This window comes from Pseudophryne corroboree, chromosome 8 (assembly GCF_028390025.1).
Source record: "Pseudophryne corroboree isolate aPseCor3 chromosome 8, aPseCor3.hap2, whole genome shotgun sequence".
Taxonomy (NCBI): Eukaryota; Metazoa; Chordata; class Amphibia; order Anura; family Myobatrachidae; genus Pseudophryne; species Pseudophryne corroboree.
This window is the reverse complement of record NC_086451.1, coordinates 32,067,019-32,085,662: the sequence shown is the minus strand read 5'-3', so window position 1 is coordinate 32,085,662 and position 18,644 is coordinate 32,067,019. Positions and strand designations below refer to the sequence as shown.

At 48.3% G+C, this 18,644-nt stretch overlaps 1 protein-coding gene across 3 annotated transcripts in view; it reads left to right on the top strand.

The window, feature by feature from the left end:
* The window catches only part of PNPLA7 (patatin like phospholipase domain containing 7), a 258,686-nt gene that overhangs the window by 197,204 nt on the left and 42,838 nt on the right, over positions 1 to 18,644 (top strand). For all 3 annotated transcript variants that reach the window (XM_063936182.1, XM_063936180.1, XM_063936181.1), the window contains 3 exons: positions 3,685 to 3,841; positions 10,377 to 10,493; positions 10,591 to 10,660. In XM_063936182.1, the coding sequence (XP_063792252.1) occupies positions 3,685 to 3,841; positions 10,377 to 10,493; positions 10,591 to 10,660 (344 nt within the window). The remainder of the gene's footprint in view (positions 1 to 3,684; positions 3,842 to 10,376; positions 10,494 to 10,590; positions 10,661 to 18,644) is intronic.

Below are 18,644 nucleotides of genomic sequence, written 5' to 3'. Positions count from 1 at the left end.
GCAGCATAGGCACAGTCTACTAATAATCGATCCGTTGTGTGATAATCTCCCATTGCGTACCAACATGACTTACGCCCTATAAACAAACGAAAACTCAAAAGTAGGGTAAAAGGTGTTATATGAGTGACCCGCGCCATGCACGGTTATGCCTCATCTGCGACTTTATAACAAAAACACAAATGCCGTTCATACCGAGTTTATTGAACATTTATGAATTTGCCCCTTTTGTGTATAATATCGTTTTATGTACGGTATCCGGACTCTGGGTCGAAACCAATTAGGGCGACACCCATTGGTCGATAGTGGCTAGGTCAACACTAGAAATAGGTCAACACGGCCATTAGGTCGACATGAAAAAAGGTCAAGATGAGTTTTTTTACAATTTATTTTTTTGGGGACTTTTTCATACGTTACGATCCACATGGACTACGATTGGGAACGGTAACCTGTGCCAAGCGCAGCGAGGTACCTTGCCCGCAGCATGGCGAGCGAAGCAAACTATGCAAGGGGACGCGGTGCACTAATTGGGGTTCTCAAGTCACTTGACGGAGAAAACGACACCCAAAAACATTAAAAAAAGTCATGCCGCCATTGTCCACGTCGACGTAATGGCCGCGTCTACCTATTTCTAGTGTCGACCTAGCCACTGTCGACCTAATGGGTGTCGACCCTGAGTCCCATACCTGTATACACATACACACCTGTATATATGTGTCTGTACTGTATACATACAGGTATGCAGCCTATAGTTCTCTAAGAACTAGTGACACCCGTGATACAGGCGCGGTATCTTTCACACACCATGCAGTGAGTGTCCCGGTGTAATACCCTAGTCCGCGTTTAGCTGAGATAATAAGCCAGTCACACCGTATCTGTCACACACCGCTGAGTACACATCGGGTCTGTTTCGGAGAGACTGTATAGAGCAGACGGCTAGACGCTTGATCTGTATCTCTCATCATCTGTCCACGGCTGCGTAGCCCCACAACCCCTCAGAGCAGATTACACTCACACGCCAGTGCATGTAGCAGCCAGCTACTGGCGGGTAAGCCACTGACGCAGAAACACCAGCGGATTTCTGCTTACGGCTCATGTATGTTGTAGAGACAAGCTGACATGTACAGGGTAGAGGGCTTGTACTTATCACCTGCAATTTGTTGTATGTATGATTATATAGGAGGGGGCAAGGGGTAGTGTCTGCTTTCCGCTCCTGTCCAATATTACAATTAGTACAGCGCTTACTGATTTAACCCTATCCGGTCGCTAAACTCAGTGTACTTCTTTCTACAGCAAATCACACAAATACACAGCGTTCTGCGACCACATGCATCCGTGAGGTCACAGGCTTCTATGCAGGTCACAGAAATCCAAGGTCACTTCTACCCTTCGTTATAATTTCCAGTCATTTGCCCGTTACACGTTCCTTCTTACAATGCACACATTTTCCTGTTGGATACTGAAGTGATGACATCATAGCTCACCCAGTGATCAACGGTGACCTAACAACTCGCTTTTTCATACACACGTTTACGTCACTTGCGGATTATATTTGTATAAATTGTACTTTGATGAAAACGACATTGCAGGAAACGCATCTGACAGACAGTCGGGGTATTTTAATATTCTCCGCTCAGTCGTGTTGTACATTTATGTTTTCTAGCAGTCAGCGATGCAGCCGGTGTACAAAGACTTGTGTCTTTGGGTTGTGTGGTGCCTTTTGTTAGATAAATAGGGTGTCTTATGGTAATATTCTATGCCGGAGGCACCGCGGTCTACCGTGTACAGATGGTAAAGGGAAGCGCAAGATTAAAGGTTCTTCTTTGTAAAGAAAGTTCTGTGAGCAAAGGGGGGTGGGGGGGGGGAGGGGATCTGCCTTGCTGAAGAATATAGCCGAGATCTTGCTTCAAGGTCGTGAGATATATGTAAATCAGCCTCAAATCAGGCTGACAGCACATAATCTGCATGTCTTTGGTGGAGAGACTAAAATACCATTTACAATTAAGTGATGAGTAATGATCTGCAAAGTGGCGTAATGATATCAGCGTGAAACTGGCGAGCAGCACTCCTGGCTGCGTCGTTCCCGGGAGCTTTGGCGTATATCAGAGAATTTTTATTTATTTTTACTTTTACTGACACCGTATTGGGTTCTATCATGTACAAATGTAGCCATGCTCGTCTTTGCTGTGACGCAGCATGTTGCATCACGGCTCGCAGCATACCGTGATGCAACACGCTGCATCGCAGTACGATGAGCATGGCTACATCTGTAGGACGAAAATATTCCTCAATCAAGTGTTTTAAGTCGCACATTTGAACTGTATCTGTCGCCTACACCGTTGTGGGATGAACCGATCCCCAGCCTATCCATTCACCATGAACTAGAGCCACTTCCGAGGCATGAGGCACTGTGCCTTTAATGCCTCATTCGTGTCATTCGATTCTAGTGAATTGAGCTTAGATCTACTGATAAAGGTCACGTTGAATTTTATGGTGGACTAATTCTTTTCATTGTGACTTGAAGATGTTATTCGTGTGCCCATTAAACATTTTGATGATAAATGTGTTATTTAATCTGTCATGTCCGTTTATTACAGAGTTATGGGTACATACCGTGCGTGTTTAATGATTCCTCAAAGTGAGCAATATGCAAATATATCAGTTTTCCAAATACAAGACGCTCTCTAGGGTCACATTGTGGAGTCATGATTATGACCTGGAAAATTTAATGAGTAATTATGGTTTTGTGTATAATAGAGTTGCAGTTCAGCTTCTGTATAAATATCCTAATTCCCAAATATCAGGACTGCAGAGGACTAAGGGGGTCATTCAGACCTGATTGCTCCTCTGTGAATCTGCAGAGGTTTGGGGTCGGACAGCCGCCCAGACAGAGTGAAAATTCGCCCAGTGCAAGTCTGCGTACGCCGTGCGAAAAGCTTTGCAAACACCGGAGAGATGCAAATCCGTCTGCAACTCACCACCGAATGATTTTTCCAGTCTGTGCGTAGCCCAGGACTTACTCCTACAGTGCGATACAAACAGGCTGATCGGGGCCGGAGTTGACGTCACACTCCCTCCCTGAAAACGCTTGGGAACGCCTGCGTTTTTCCGGACACTCCCAGAGAACGGCCAGTTACCACCCACGAACGCCCGCATCCTGTCACTCAGCCTGCGTTCGCCATGCGATCAAAAAAGACGCAGGATTTTCTTGCAGATTGGCCTCCCGCCTGTGCGCCACGATCCGTACGTATGCGCAGTCATTCGATAATCGTCCGCTTTGCGATTTCGCGCAACAGCGATCAGGTCTGAATTAGGCCTTAAATAATATAGCTTCCGTAACCCACTAAATATATATTCAAGGCTCATAACCTAATATAACAGTTAATTGAATCAGGCCGTTACTCTCCATAATAAAATAAAATAATCCAATGAATCAAAGGGGCATATTTACTAAAGTGTGGGGTTTTCAAATGTGGAGATACTGCCCATAGCAACCAATCAGATTGTATATTATTTATCTAGCACCTTGTAGAAAATAGTAGCTAGAATCAGGTTGCTACGGGCAACCTCTCCACATTTGAATACCCACACCCACACATAATTATGATTCTGAGTGGGTGTTGATAATCTCTATAATCGTCTGCGTATTCATTTGAATAACTTCCTTGTGTCCCCTCCCTCCTTCAGGGGCTGCTCTCAAGTAGGTATCATCAAAGCGCTGACTGAGTGCGGGATTCCTATCGATCTGATTGGAGGGACGTCTATCGGGTCGTTCATGGGGGCGCTGTACGCAGAGGAGCGCAGCTTCAACCGCATGAGAATCCGGGCCCGGGAATGGTCCATGGTGAGTAGATTTCCTCTGGGCCACCCTCAAATATGATCAACAGTAGTGCTGACCATCGGACAGTCATCGATGGTGTGTGTTTTGCACATGTGTGAAACACATTGCTGATTCACCATCCGGCTCAGCCATCGACATGATACCATTAGTGGCTGGCTATCGATGGTGAAAACACCCGCCATCGGACTCGGACAATCGATGGTTGCTAAACCGTTGATGGCCAACCCTAATTTACAGTAAATCTTGTACTGCATGCACAGTCATTCTCATTGGGATAAATTTACTAAGGTGGGAGTTTTTTTTAGAACTGATGTTGCTAACAGCAACCAATCAGATTCTACTTAACATTTATCTAGCTGCTTCTAGAAGATAATAGAATTTGGTTGCTATGGGCAACACCACTAGTTTTAAAAACTCCCACCTTAGTAAATCTACACCATTGTGTTTGTGTTCCAATCACTGAGCACGGTTTGCAGATGACTATCCAAGGACACGTTGGTGTAAGGATATTACTGATGGTGCACTAACCGTATCATGGTGTGTTGTCTGAACAGTCTTCATTATGTTACGAATGCTTGTTAATTAATGTGTAAATCTAAGGTACAAAATAGAAAAAAAAAATATTTTCATTGTTTCCTGCCCCCCAATCATGGCATTAAATTATACTCCGTGCAGTAAGTCACTCTTGAGCCATGTTATACAATATGACAGTATTACATCGTTCTCAGGCGCTAAAAGTGTACATCCCAGTCCTTGCACATACGGCCAGACTGATGTACACGAGAGAGAGAGTTTGAAGCGGTATTTGCATTGTGTCGCAGGTGGGCTACCGCCAATAGAGACGCCGCTGCGTTCTCTTTTACATGCGACTATTTATAAGCCCCTAAATGTTATAATTTTTAGCTGCAAAAGAAAATGAACAGGTCAGATCATTATCGAGTGTGTTAGGAAATGCCGTCAGAGGATGGCAGCTTAAAACCTGCGGGTTCTATCACTTTCCGATCACACAAATAGGTGCCGGTGATGGCAGAAACTGATCTGGAATGACAGACTGAACTGTGGCCCTCATTCTGAGTTGATCGATCGCTCGCTAGCTACTTTTTGCAGCCGTGCAAACGTATAGTCGCCGCCCACGGGGGAGTGTATTTTCGCTTTGCAAGTGTGCGAACGCCTCTGCAGCCGAGTAGCTCTGAACTTACTCAGCTGTTGCGATCACTTCAGCCTGTCCTGTCCCGGCATTGACGTCCGACACCCTCCCTGCAAACGCCTGGACACACCTGCGTTTTCCCTACCACTCCCAGAAAACGGTCAGTTGACACCCACAAACGCCCTCTTCCTGTCAATCTCCTTGCGAACGTCTGTGCAAATGGAATCGTCGCTAGAAGCATTGCTCAGCAACGATGCTGTTTGTACCCGTACGACGCGTGTGCGCATTGAGGTGCATGCGCAGTAGTAACCTGATCGCTGTGCTGCGAAAAACGGCAGCGTGCGATCAACGTCGGAATGACCCCCTGTGTCTTTTAACAAGGTTGACGCTGATTTCTCTCCTAATTTATTCCTCTTTTCCACTGCCTTGAGAAATCCAGGATTTTGCACATCATCAACCTGGGTTTTTGTTCATCGGAAAAGGGTCCTCAGAAAAAATTCCAGGTCTAGTTACCCGGTAACCCATCCTGAGTAGCGAGCAGGGTAGGACCAGGGTTTTGGGGCAGTGTAAATGGGTTACCTGGGTCATCAGACTCGGGACCCGTTTACAGCATGCTGGGAGCCCGTATCTCCTGAACCGCAGTGTCCCACGGGTGGTTGACAGGTTGGGGTACATGGCACATGCCAGCGCCGTAACTACCTGTGTGCCAGGTGTGCCTGACACACAGCGCAGTTATCCTGAGGGCGCATGGCCAGCGGCTTGTAATGAGTCAAATTTACTCATTACAAGCCACCTGTTCTGTGCCGTGCCCCGCGCTGTAGGAGAGAGCAGCAGCGCCGGAGGCAGGGAAGGAGGAGGAGGGAGGGGGACTGGAGCCGCAGCAGCGCTATGTCATTGGTAGTAGTGCCGCTGCAGCGCTCCCCTCTCCTTCCGTATTGGCTGCCCGGCGCTGCTGTGAATGCTGGGATGCGGTTCCCTCATCCCAGCATTCACAGCGGCGGGCAGCCAATGCGGAAGCAGAGGGGGCTGCTGCAGCGGCGCTACTACCAATGACATAGCGCTGCTGCTGCTCCAGTCCCCCTCCCTCCTCCTCCTTCTCCCCTGCGGCTGCCCGGGATCTGCCAGCACGAGGAGCCTGACTGCCAGCGGGGAGAGGTGGTAAGTATCTCTCTCTATTTTTCTCTCTCTCTCTCTATCTCTCTCTCTCCTGCCACAATGTATAAAAAGGGGGATTGTCTGCCGTAACGTGTAAAAAGGGGGACTGTCTGCCGTAATGTGTAAAAGGGGCTCTACCTGGTGTAGTGGCGCTACTGTGCAGCGTAATTTGAATAATGGAGACTACTGTGCACCGTAGTATGAATTGGTATTATTTTGTGGCCACGCCCCTTCCCATGAAGCCACGCCCCTCCTGCCGCTATCTTGCATAGAGAGGGGGGCAATGTCGTGTCTTGCACACAGCGCTAAAATGCCTAGTTACGGCACTGGCGCATGCTATCTGCCCTGCTATTTATTTATCATTTACTGGTATTTATTACCAGTTATTTATATAGCGCACACATATTCCGCAGCGCTTTACAGAGAATATTTATCCATTCACATCAGTCCCTGCCCCAATGGAGCTTACAATCCATATTCCCTATCACATGTACACACAGACACATTCACACTATGGTTAATTATGTTGGGATCCAAGTAACCTACCATTATATTTTTGGATTGTGGGAGGAAACCGGAGTACCCGGAGGAAACCCACGCAAGTACGGGGAGAAGATACAAACTCCACACAGTTAGGGCCATGGTGGGAATTGAACCCATGACCTCAGTGCTGTGAGGCAGTAATGGTAACCATTACACCATCCGTACTTTCTGCTATGCAGACAGCAGCGCCGTGCCGGGAAACATCGAGTGCAAGAGGCTTGGGGCAGCTTCCAGAGTGCTGGGCTTGCCCTTAGCATGACGTGGGGCAACTCTCAGGGGGAGTGGCCTAACTGGACAGAAGACACGCCTATGGGGGTCCCTATCTGCCTGTTTTCCCTGCGCTTGGTGATGACGTTCTCTTCCGAGCACCGGCCAAAAGACAAAAACACAGTCATCGTTCTCATCCCTTCTGTGTGATAGCCGCATTTATCCTCTTCTCTTTCTGTTTAGTAATCCCATTACCGCTGGCTACAGACCCTAGCATTTTCCATCTTCTTTTCTGTAAAAAAAACTTAATTACTGAAAACATAATTAGGCTGATCACCTCTCAAAACAAAAAACCCCCCATGAATTAAGGCTCTGCTTATGTGCAAAGCAGCCGTCGTTCTGTCTGTACCGTGGCTGGCAAACTTCAGGAGGACTTAATCTCTTCCCGGAGAAAGCAGCAGGTTTTGTGTTTACCTCTGCGGAATAACCAATGTCTGCATAACTTAGTGCGCAGACCAGGAGAAGCGGCAGCTCCTGAAAAGCTCCGTAACATCGAATTTGTCTGCGGCACTAATGCCTGATAATTCCAGCTCGCCGTGTTTGAACAATTCAATGACACTGCCCTAACTGGGTCACCTAGAAATAATTGGGACGGCTGCATGCTGAAACAGGATTTCAATCCTGGCGTCGTGTTCTGTTAGATTACCAAGGCTGTAGACCGCGGCCGTGGTAATGCAATTTACACAGGAAGTCGGGAAGTGATGGGCTTGTATGTCCGGCCGTGTATCGGGAGTTTTATGTGGGCGAACAAAAGGCAGAACTTCCTATGTACTGTACAAAGGTAGAATATTTCAAAGTGGGAGCTGTCAACCCGCTTTGCCCAGCCCAGCGGCTAATATTTACGTGCAACTCTGATGTGGAAACACAGTGGGCCAGATTGTGGCCCTACGGAGCTGCGATTTTTCAGCATACGCAGCCTACTCTTCGCAAGTCGTCCAGATAAGAATAGAGACGCCCACCGGGAGCTATCACCGAGTCCTCGCAACTGCGTACACAGAACGTCGACCTACCAAGTGACCCCACAGACAGGCCGCGGCAGTAGCGACTCTGCCGCCATGTTTCTCTGCGTACATGATCGCAGCAGAAGGCAGCAACACGCCTCGAAAACGGCGTGACACGCCTGTGTTTTTGTCGCCACTCCCCGTTACCTCGCCCCAAACGGTTCCTTCCTGGCAATCGCTCTGCGAATAAATCTTCACTGCGGCATCGTGTAAGGACCTTGGCGCATGTACAGCAACGATTGCAGCGCATGCCCAGTCTGCCGGTGATTCCTCAGTTGCGTGAACGTCGCATTGCGTAAAATTCTGAATGAGGCCTAGTGCGCAATGAATGGTGGCTGCGTATAGGCCGGTTTGCTTTTGGTCCGTATTTGTTTGGCTTTTGGAATGTACAGCCCCCTAGCCTCCCTCGCTCGGCTGGTGGAAGCACCGCGCTCGCTTTCTGTCTTCCCGACCCGGCAGAACGGAGCTTTCCAACTAGGACCGTCCCTTCTAAATTGCTATGGCTGTAAGGAGCGGGCAATCATTTTATAAATTAAGCGTCCTGTTACCACTAAATTGCCATTACCGCTAGTGAGTATGTCCGCGTCTAAAGGATATTGATTCATCTCTGGTAACCAGGTGTTAATGGCTCACCTGCAACACCATTCGCCACCTTGGCGGGTTTCACGTCACCTCCGTAGTTGTCGAATTAGTGGAGAGATCCTTTTGAAGTGCGCATTGCTCTCCCACATAGACTCCACAGAAGACACTTGCTGCACACCCAGGAGGGAAGGCCGCGGCTCTCGTAAAAGAGATTTTATTGCAGCTACTGTGAATATAATCTCTAACGAGGGATGCATAATAAACTTTAACACTGTCGTGTATATATAATGAGCGCCTCATGTAGAGAGATATAGAGGTGACCGGTGGAGACAGTGACAGCACATTTTCCCATCACTTACCACCGTGACACGCTGCAGGGGTGCAGAAACATTCCTGGACGTAATTGTTTATTTTGAAAATGTGCTTCTCTCTCTCTCTCTCTCTCTCTCTCTCTCTCTCTCTCTCTCTCTCTCTCTCCCTCTCTCCCTGTATGTACAGTGTGTGTGTGTGTAATTGTTTATTTTGAAAATGTGCTTCTCTCTCTCTCTCTCTCTCTCTCTCTCTCTCTCCCTGTATGTACAGTGTGTGTGTGTGTGTGTGTGTGTATATATATATATATATATATATATATATATATGTATATATATATGTATATGTGTGTGTGTATATATATATATATATCGTTAAATGTGGATCAGACCCTTTCTGACCCAGGATGCTACTAAGACCCTTTATCCACTCACTGGTCATCTCCAGACTGGATTACTGTAATCTCCTCCTGACTGGCATTCCTGACAAACACCTCTCTCCACTCCAATCTATCCTCAATGCTGGCTCATCTTCCTCACCAAACGCACTACATCCACCTCCCCTCTCCTACAAGCCCTTCACCGGCTCCCCTTCCCCTTCCGAATCCTTTTCAAACTTCTCACACTTGCTTACAAAGCCCTCACCCACTCCTCTCCCATCTACATCTCTTATCTCCCTTTACACTCCCACCCGTCCTCTTTGCTGTGCTAAAACACGCTGCCACTCCTGCCCTCTGATTACCTCCTCCCACTCCTACCTCCAATATTTTGCACGTGCTGCACCACTTCTCTCCCCATCCGACTCTCCACCTCTCTACAAAACTTCAAGCGGGCTCTCAAGACCCATTTCTTCACCAAACCCAGCCAAATCTCATCCTACAGTAACTCTCTGTTCTACGCTCACTTTCTACCTCATCTGTGTCACCCGTCTGTCTGCCTCTCCCCTTTAGAATGTAAGCTCTCACGAGCAGGGTCCTCTTCCCTCATGTGCTTTTACGTCTCTTACTTATCCTATCTTCTTTTCAATACTCCCTTTGATGGCACCAAATCCTTCGGTTTTCTGCCACCCTGATACTTATTTCAGTGCTGTTTACTGACGCAGCTATGTTTATATACCCTGTAATGTCCTATATTGTATTGAATTCTAAGCCACTGTCTTCATGTTTTGCTTATTTGTTTACTCTGTAATTGGGCGCTGCGGATCCCTTGTGGCGCCATATAAATAAAGGATAATAGTAATTCACGACACTACACTAAATCGAATCCTATTGGTGTTCATTCTAGCACCCTGCACCTTTCAAAATCCGTGCAGTACCTCTTTCCTGCCTGGGGTGTGGCTCTCTGCTGTGGTGTTTCTCATTACAATCTGATCTGTTACTCAGTGCTGTGATACACACCTGTGTGCATTGAGAAGCACCAGAGCAGAGAGCGACACCCCATGCAGGAAAGAGGAACTGCACAGAATTTGAAAGGTGCAGGGTGCTAGAATGAACACTACCTATAATCACAACTTGCTCTTCTCTCTCCCTCTTAAGGACATGACATCCGTCTACAAGAAGGTCCTAGACCTAACCTACCCCATCACCTCCATGTTCTCCGGAGCCGCCTTCAACAACAGCATCAGCTGTATCTTCAAGGACAAACAGATTGAGGCAAGCCGCCCTGCATTACCGCTATCGTGTGTGTATACAGATGCAGCCACGTCGGGCGCAGGCACTATATAACTACATCTTACATGTTTCTCTGTAGGATCTCTGGATCCCGTACTTCAACATCACCACGGACATCACCGCCTCTGCTATGAGGGTGCACACAGACGGTAAGTGACCTCCAGCTGCTTCCGCCGCAACTGTCCTGTATACGGTTAGTGTAGGGCATGTTAGATTTATTATTATTACCAGTTGTTTATATAGCGCACACATATTCCGCAGCGCTTTACAGAGAATATTTGGCCAGTCACATCAGTCCCTGCCCCACTGGAGCTTACAATCTATATTCCCTACCACATGTACACACGCACACATTCACACAAGGGTTAATTTTGTTAGGAGCCAATTAACCTACCAGTATATTTTTGGATTGTGGGAGGAAACCGGAGTACCCGGAGGAAACCCACGCAAGTTCGGGGAGAATATACAAACTCCACACAATTAGGGCCATTGTGGGAATTGAGCCCATGACCTCAGTGCTGTGAGGCAGTAATGCTAACCATTACACCATCCGTACTGGCGAAACTTCTCCGGCTAGATGGCACCTGTGTTGGTGCAATGAAGTGATAGGGTGAAAGCAACACTCATGTCACTCCGAAAACATGGTATGCTGATTATGTAGGGGTTAACACTTCCGTGTTTTCCCTCTATACTTCATATGTGTTGGCATAAGTATATATAAGCCTGTATTTCTGCCTGCAAGTGTCAGCGCACCTCTCCTATTGGCTAGGAAAGACTTTAATCTAATCTAGATCTGCATTATTTTAGTAACAGGTGTTGCTATTAATATAGGAGAGAAGGGTAAGGGATGGGGGGGGGGGATTAGAACTGTTTATGTTTGAGGTTTGACTTCGTGATTAGCGACCATCTAATAAAATAAAAACTACAGTACAACAAACAGATAAAACAAAAGAATCAATATTAAAAAAAAAAAAAGGAGGAGAGGACGCGAAGAAAGGAAATATAAAAGAAAGGATGAAGACCGGCTATAAAGGAGGAAGGATGACGACATGCTGTGGAAAAGCCACAGAGGATTTAAGGCTATGGCGTTGTGTATGATGGTATGCTATGTATCCCTGGACTTCACAAAGGTCTTATCTAGAAGCTTGCGCGCTGTAACGGGAGAGACTACAGCACAGGTGTGAGCTGCGGTCTCCTGAGGAGAGGTCTGAGCGGAACATTGTCTGTCTGCACGTAGAAGGGGTTCTGCTCACACAATGCGGGCCGGACCCCTGCAATACCTGTGCCCTAATTCTCTTCTGCTCCATATGCAATTCTTCCAGAGCTTCCACAAAGAGTAAATCTTTCTCCTTTTGTACCCGGTAAAATAGTACCTATTGTAGCTTGATCCTTGCGGAGTCTTCCCTCCTGCCTGCCATCGTCGTGTTATCTCTAGACGGCGTCTCATCGTTACCGGCTCTCCCAGATACAAAGCGCTCTCAGATCTGCCAGGTGACTCATGAAGACAGCAGCGACTTCTCATCATCATTAATCCCCACGTCCGCAGCTTCACACCCACACAGTCCGGGACCTAATGAGTACAGGGGACCAGCTGCCCTCTTCCTAACATTGTGTCTTATATGGAGTCAGAGGTTCCCGGAGGAGGTTGCTCCTTCCTGGAACAATCATTAGGACGTTTCATGTAATATTTACTAATGTCTTGTGGTTTATTTAATGAGCTGTGATTTGGTCTAAATTGCAGATTGTATGTCTTTTTTTTTTTTTTTTCATGCAAAACACAGTGCATCATATATCGCCAATACGACATGCCGTGTTTTGCATTTTCAAAAACACGGATAATCTTCCTGACTCAAAAATCTGCGTCATTTGACAAATTGGAACGCCTTAAATAAATGAATTTTGTATTATGCGGTTTCACCTGAGCTCAAGCTCGCCCCAAATCTCTGGCGGTTTCACCCTCCAATCTGTCCGATTTATTTCTCCAGCGGTTTGTAGGCTGAGTATGAAAATTGATGTCGATATTCAATGGGTTTCAAAAGGCCAAATTCAGCCGTAACCGGAGCCAAGAAACCACCGGGCAGTTTCTCAAACAGCATAGTGTTACGGTGCTCTATCCGGCCAGAATATAATAGCGGCACATTAAACATGTATAAAGTTGTCACTCATTAATACTTAATGGAGTGGCCCAAACGATTATTGAATATGTTTATGGTACACAACTATTTACTGAATTTATTATTGCAGACAAATGAATAATAATAAAGCAAATTAACATTTTATTCAAGCAAACAATATAATAATGAACACACATTAAGAGGACAATAGTACAATGGATGCAATGGCAGTGGGATTGACAGCGGCGGCATTTGCGGTGCGGCAACGCAGCATTGGGGGAGGACGGTTGGTCCGGGACCGTTTTCGGGGCGGCTTTATGACTTCACACGCAGCCGCTCCGAACAAAAAAAAATGTCTGCTGACAGCGCAGCCAGGCTGCCGTTGCCAGGGGTGAAGCTTAGTTCCGATGTGTCCGCAATTAGATTGCGGACGCATCGGTAGGGGCCTCACACATGCTGGGCGGACCCTCAACAAGTGCAGAGATGAATGCAGATCTGGCTGTGTATGCTGCCATCTGCGTTCATCTCCGAACAACCCCCAAGGTACCAACCAATCAGCTTCTTACTGGCATGTTACAGGCTGAAAAATGACAGGAGCTGATTGGTTGCCAGTATAGCGCTCTCTCGATCGATCGATCTAATAGCCCAGATCTGTGACTGTGTGTATAACACTGGGAGCGGCTAGGAGCTCTCATTGGGTTAGCAGCAGGTCTATCACACCCAATCCACAGCTGATTGGGCAAAATACGCCCCCCCCCCCTTTCCCCCACAGGTTACATCCAATGGAGTGTGTTCCCAGAGCAGGATTAACAGTGGGGCTGATGGAGCTGCAGCTCCAGGCCCACACCCCAAAATAGGCCCACTGCATCTGCTGCAACATTCCCTCCAACACTTTACACACAAAAATCGCTACAAAACCGGAAAGGTGGGGTGGCCACAGGTAAAGTGCCGTGTCCACGCCCCTTTTCCTATACTTTCAATGGAAGTTTGGAGAGCCATAAATCAGTAGACCATAAAAAAAGGGACTGTACCTGCCAAAAAGGTGCAGCTGGAGGGTATGCCACTGCATCTGCAGCAAGTCTCTGCGCTGTAGATAGGGGGGAAAAATCCTTTTACTGCAGTGTCCTATGGGGGTCATTCCGACCCGTTCGCACACTGCACTTTTTCGTAGCCGTGCGAACAAGTTAGAACTGCGCATGCACGTGGGCGAAGAAAGCATTCACGGCAGCGAACGCAAGCAGATTGACAGGAAGAGGCTGGCCGGGGGCATCAACTGCCCGTTTTCAGGGAGTGTCCGTCTGAACGCAGGCGTGCCCAGCCGTTTCCAGGGAGGGATCCTGACGTCAGCTCCGTCCTGGATGATCGCAGCGGGTGAGTAAGTCCTGAGCTGTGCAGAGACTGCACAAGCGTTTGCAGCCCTGCACAGCGATTTCCCCCTCCCCTGTGGGCGGCGACTACTTGCTCGCAGCAGTGCTAAAAGTAGCCTGCTAGCGATCAGGTCAGAATGACCCCCTGTGTTCTGCTGACAGTCCGCCTGCCCCCTCCGGCATCAACAATCCCCACTCCCTAGCCGCGGCGCAGATGTAACAAAAGCTGCTGCGGCCACTGGCACAGATGTGTATGAAAGCGGCACAGCGGAAGGTTTTCATAGCCCTCCCTGCGCCGCATACTCTCTGAGCCCCGGAGCCTCCTCTGCGCGTGAAGTCACGGAAGTGCCTCCCAGCCACAGCCGCACCCAGATCCCCAGAGGCCCTGACTCCGCAACACAGCACCTGGGCTGCCGGCCTGGAAGCCCCGAGATGGATAATGTAACGGATAGAGTGGGTGATATCGCGGAGGGTAATATTTGGACGCTGAATCAATGTAAAAGGTGACAGTGCTGTGCAGTGCAGTGGGTGTGCAGTGTCACTGACACTGCACAGCACTCTCACCTTTTACATTGATTCAGCGAGTCAGTCAGTTCTGCCAGCCAGTCACTATTGGTAGCGCCGGTGTCCCAACACGCCGCATTACAGGGAAGTAGATGCACTAAATAAACTACATCTCCCAGCAGCCCTTAGTACTAAAGCATTCCGGCGCTAAGGGCTGCTGGGAGCTGTAGTTTGAGTGCATCTTCTTCCCTGTAATACGGCGCGTTGGGACACCGGCGCTAACAATAGTGACTGGCTGCTGTGCGAGTCTCCGGGAGAGCCACTGCCAAAGGGAGGACAGCAGCTTAGCTGCTTCCAATAGGAGAAGCAGGAGAAGCATTACCCGCCCCTCCCCCACTCGCAGTACCTCCGGGCCCCATCCGCGGCACTCCCCCCTCCACCACCCGCAGAGGCTCCGGACCCCCAGCCGCAGCACCCCCACACCCGCCCCTTCCCCACCCGCGGCACCACTGCACCCGCCCCTCCCCCACCCGCGACACCCCCGCAACCGCTCTCCCCCACCCGCGGTGGCTCCGGACCCCCTCTTCCACTGGCGGCACCCACACACCCGCCTCTCCCCCACCCGCGCCACCACCACACCAGCCCCACCCGCGCCACCACCACAACCGGCCCTCCCCCACCCACGGCACCCCCGGATCCCCTCCCCCATCCGCATCACCCCCGGACCACCTCCCCCATCTGTGCCTCCCCTGCACCCACACTCCCACAACCACAGCACCTACTAGGTGATTCATCAGGCCCTGCGTGCGCTGTTCACGCTGTTGCAAGGGGCTTCGACCCCTTAACCATCGCACGCCCTTTGTCCGTGCAATATTTAACGACTTACACAATTATGATTGGAAGTAATACTCCATATAATACAAATATTGCATGCCACAAGGGCGTGCAAGGGTTAAGAGGGCGTAGCTCCTTACGACGGTGTGAAGAGCGCCCGTAGGTCCCAAAATTGTGTAATTGATGCCGGATGGTTAAAAAGACCCTAAAGCCTAATGCCACGTAATTGTGTTCGTACCTCAGAATTATTCACATGTTCACTATAACTGACGTACTTTGTATAATGCCGATACCGTCACTCTGAGCAACACTGGATGAGGGCTGCAGTGAGCTGGAAGTGTTCCCCTCCCCCACTCAGTAGCTGCAGGTCGGGTTGTCCTTGGTGCCTACACCCTAAACCAGCTACAGTACATCAACGTTAGGGAACGTCATACTTGCAGCTGAAGGTTCCAGGCTCAGAAAGAGCCCCTTCCTTAAGTTGCTCGTTATACTTCTCCTCATCACTGTCCGCAGTCGTGTAAATACCGTCGCCCATTATAAACTCATCACCCCTGGAATCCTCCGTTACAGACATCTCTGTCTTTAAACCAGTTGTTTTGTCATTTTGATAAATACCACATTTTCAACATTCTTCCCCCCCCACACCCCCCCCCCCTTCACCTTCAAGTCTCCTCCTGCGCCCGTCACTTACAGCGTTACCGTCTGCACAGAGCGCTCTTTCAGATTACACAGCGGAGGCTGGGCCACTTCCAAGCTGCACAAGAGTAATCAAAGAGCTTTTCTTTTCTTCCCCGTATTCAAAGGGACGGTCTCCAGTGTCACTTTCCCTATTATTGTTACTACAATAGTCCTGCACCACTTGAGCAAGAGTCTTTTAGATGAAGATGTATCTACAACAGTATATGTGGGCAGCTCTTTTAAGCCTGTCTAGATGTACTAATATTCTTTAGCTTGTGTCTGCTGTGACAACTTATCATCAGTGTGATTACTATTACTATTGTAATCCTTTTTGTACAGGATCAGCGGCATTGTCAGGTGAAGCCGGAGGGACTGCAGTTGTACAGTATGTGCCATTTTAGCTGACAATGTGTTCTTGAGCTACAGTTTACCTCCGTCTTACCTCTTTGTTGGCTGCAAAACAGCTTTTAATGCCCTCTTGCTACTGAAAAATTGAAACCTTGTACTTCTTGCATCAGATAGGGACCTGGCAGGTTATATTGGTGTTGCAACGCTCTGCTAGCGGTGGCTGAGCATAGGCATCTTATATAGAAAATTCATTGGTCTGTTTTGTTTGTTTAATCTGTTCGGTTATGCATTCAGACCCCCTGCACCAATTGTGATAAAACCAATTCGTGGTGGTATGGTTGGATCCTGGCCAGGTTTTAGGGGCTGTGGTCCCAGTTGGACCTCATGGTGGAATGCGCCGTCCAGAACTTTGAACAAAGGAAGCCTATTTTGCACCTTCCACTGGATGGATTTGGAAGAAAACTTCACGGAGTGGTAGCATTGGATCCCAAAAGACATACTAGGGAGTTGGAACTGGGGTCGGGTGGACCTCATGGCGGAATGCGCCAAGCAGAACTTTGACTCAGGGAGCATGTTCTGGGCCTTCCACTGGATGGATTTGGAAGAAAACTTCACGGAATGGTAACATTGGATCCCAGAAGACATACTCAGGAGTTGGAAACTGGGTTTGGGTGGACCTCATGGCGGAATGCGCCAAGTAGAACTTTGACCAAGGGAGCATGTTCTGAGCCTTCCACTGGATGGATTTGGAAGAAAACTTTACAGAATGGTAACATACTCGGGGGTTGGGGTCCCGGTCGGAGGCGGGAAGACAAAAAAAAATCAAAAAATGTGTACCCAAATGCCTTAGAATAGCAACATTGATAACAGAAGGAAAACAGACTGAAAGGCTGGTGATCAGGGCTACTGGTGGCACCACAAAAGCCAAAACGTCACTGGGCAGCCACCTCATGGGTCTGTTGGAAGAGTTACACATTTTTTTGAATATGTTGACAGTTACGTGTGTGTGTATATATATATATATATATATATATATATATATATATATATATATATATAATATAATAGGATTTTGAATACCTACCGGTAAATCCTTTTCTATGAGTCCGTAGAGGATGTTGGGCCGCTCAAAGTACCATGGGGTATAGACGGGATCCGCAGGAGACATGGGCACTTTAAGACTTTCAAAGGGGCGTGACCTGGCTCCTCCCTCTATATCCCCCACCAGACTCAGTTTGGAACTGTGCCCGGCGAGACGGACATTTCGAGGAAAGGATTTAACAACAAAGGTGAGCACAACACCAGCTCACGCCATAAGCATGCCGTACAACATGGCAGATAACTGAACACATGTCAACGGACATGAACAAGATTCAGCCATAACACCAACTGTGTTTAACCAGAACTACACTGCAGATACAGTACGCACTGGGACGGGCGCCCAACATCCTCTACGGACTCATAGAAAAGGATTTACCGGTAGGTATTCAAAATCCTATTTTCTATTTCGTCCTAGAGGATGTTGGGCCGCTCAAAGAACCATGGGGGATTATACCAAAGCTCTAAAAACGGGCGGGAGAGTGCGGATGACTCTGCAGCACCGATAGACCAAAACTAAGGTCTTTATCGGCCAAGGTATCAAACTTGTAAAACTTAGCAAATGTGTTTGACCCCGACCAAGTAGCAGCTCGGCAAAGTTGCAATGCCGAGACACCTTGGGCAGCCGACCAAGGAGGAGCCCACCTTCCTAGTGGAATGGGCATTCACCGATTTCGGTAACGGCAATCTTGCCTTGGAATGAGCCTGCTGAATTATTTGACAAATCCAGCGGGCAATGGTCTGCTTGGAAGCAGGACATCCAATCTTATTGGGAGTGTATAAAATAAACAGAGACTCTGTTTTCCGCAATGGAGCCATTCTGGCTACATAGATTTTCAAAGCTCTGACCACATCCAGAGACTTATCCTCAGCCAAAGCGCCAGTAGCCACTGGCACCACAATAGGTTGGTTAATATGAAAAGAGGAAACCACCTTTGGCAGAAATTGTTGCCAAGTTCTTAACTCAGCACGATCTTCATGGAAGATCAAATAAGGGCTCTTGTGAGACAAGGCCGCCAACTCTGACACCTGCCTAGCGGATGCCAATGCCAATAAAATGACAACCTTCCAAGTGAGGAATTTCAACTCCACTTTACGTAAAGGTTCAAACCAATGTGACTGAAGGAACGATAACACCACGTTAAGGTGCCACAGGGGGCACAAAAGGAGGTTGGATATGCAACGCCCCT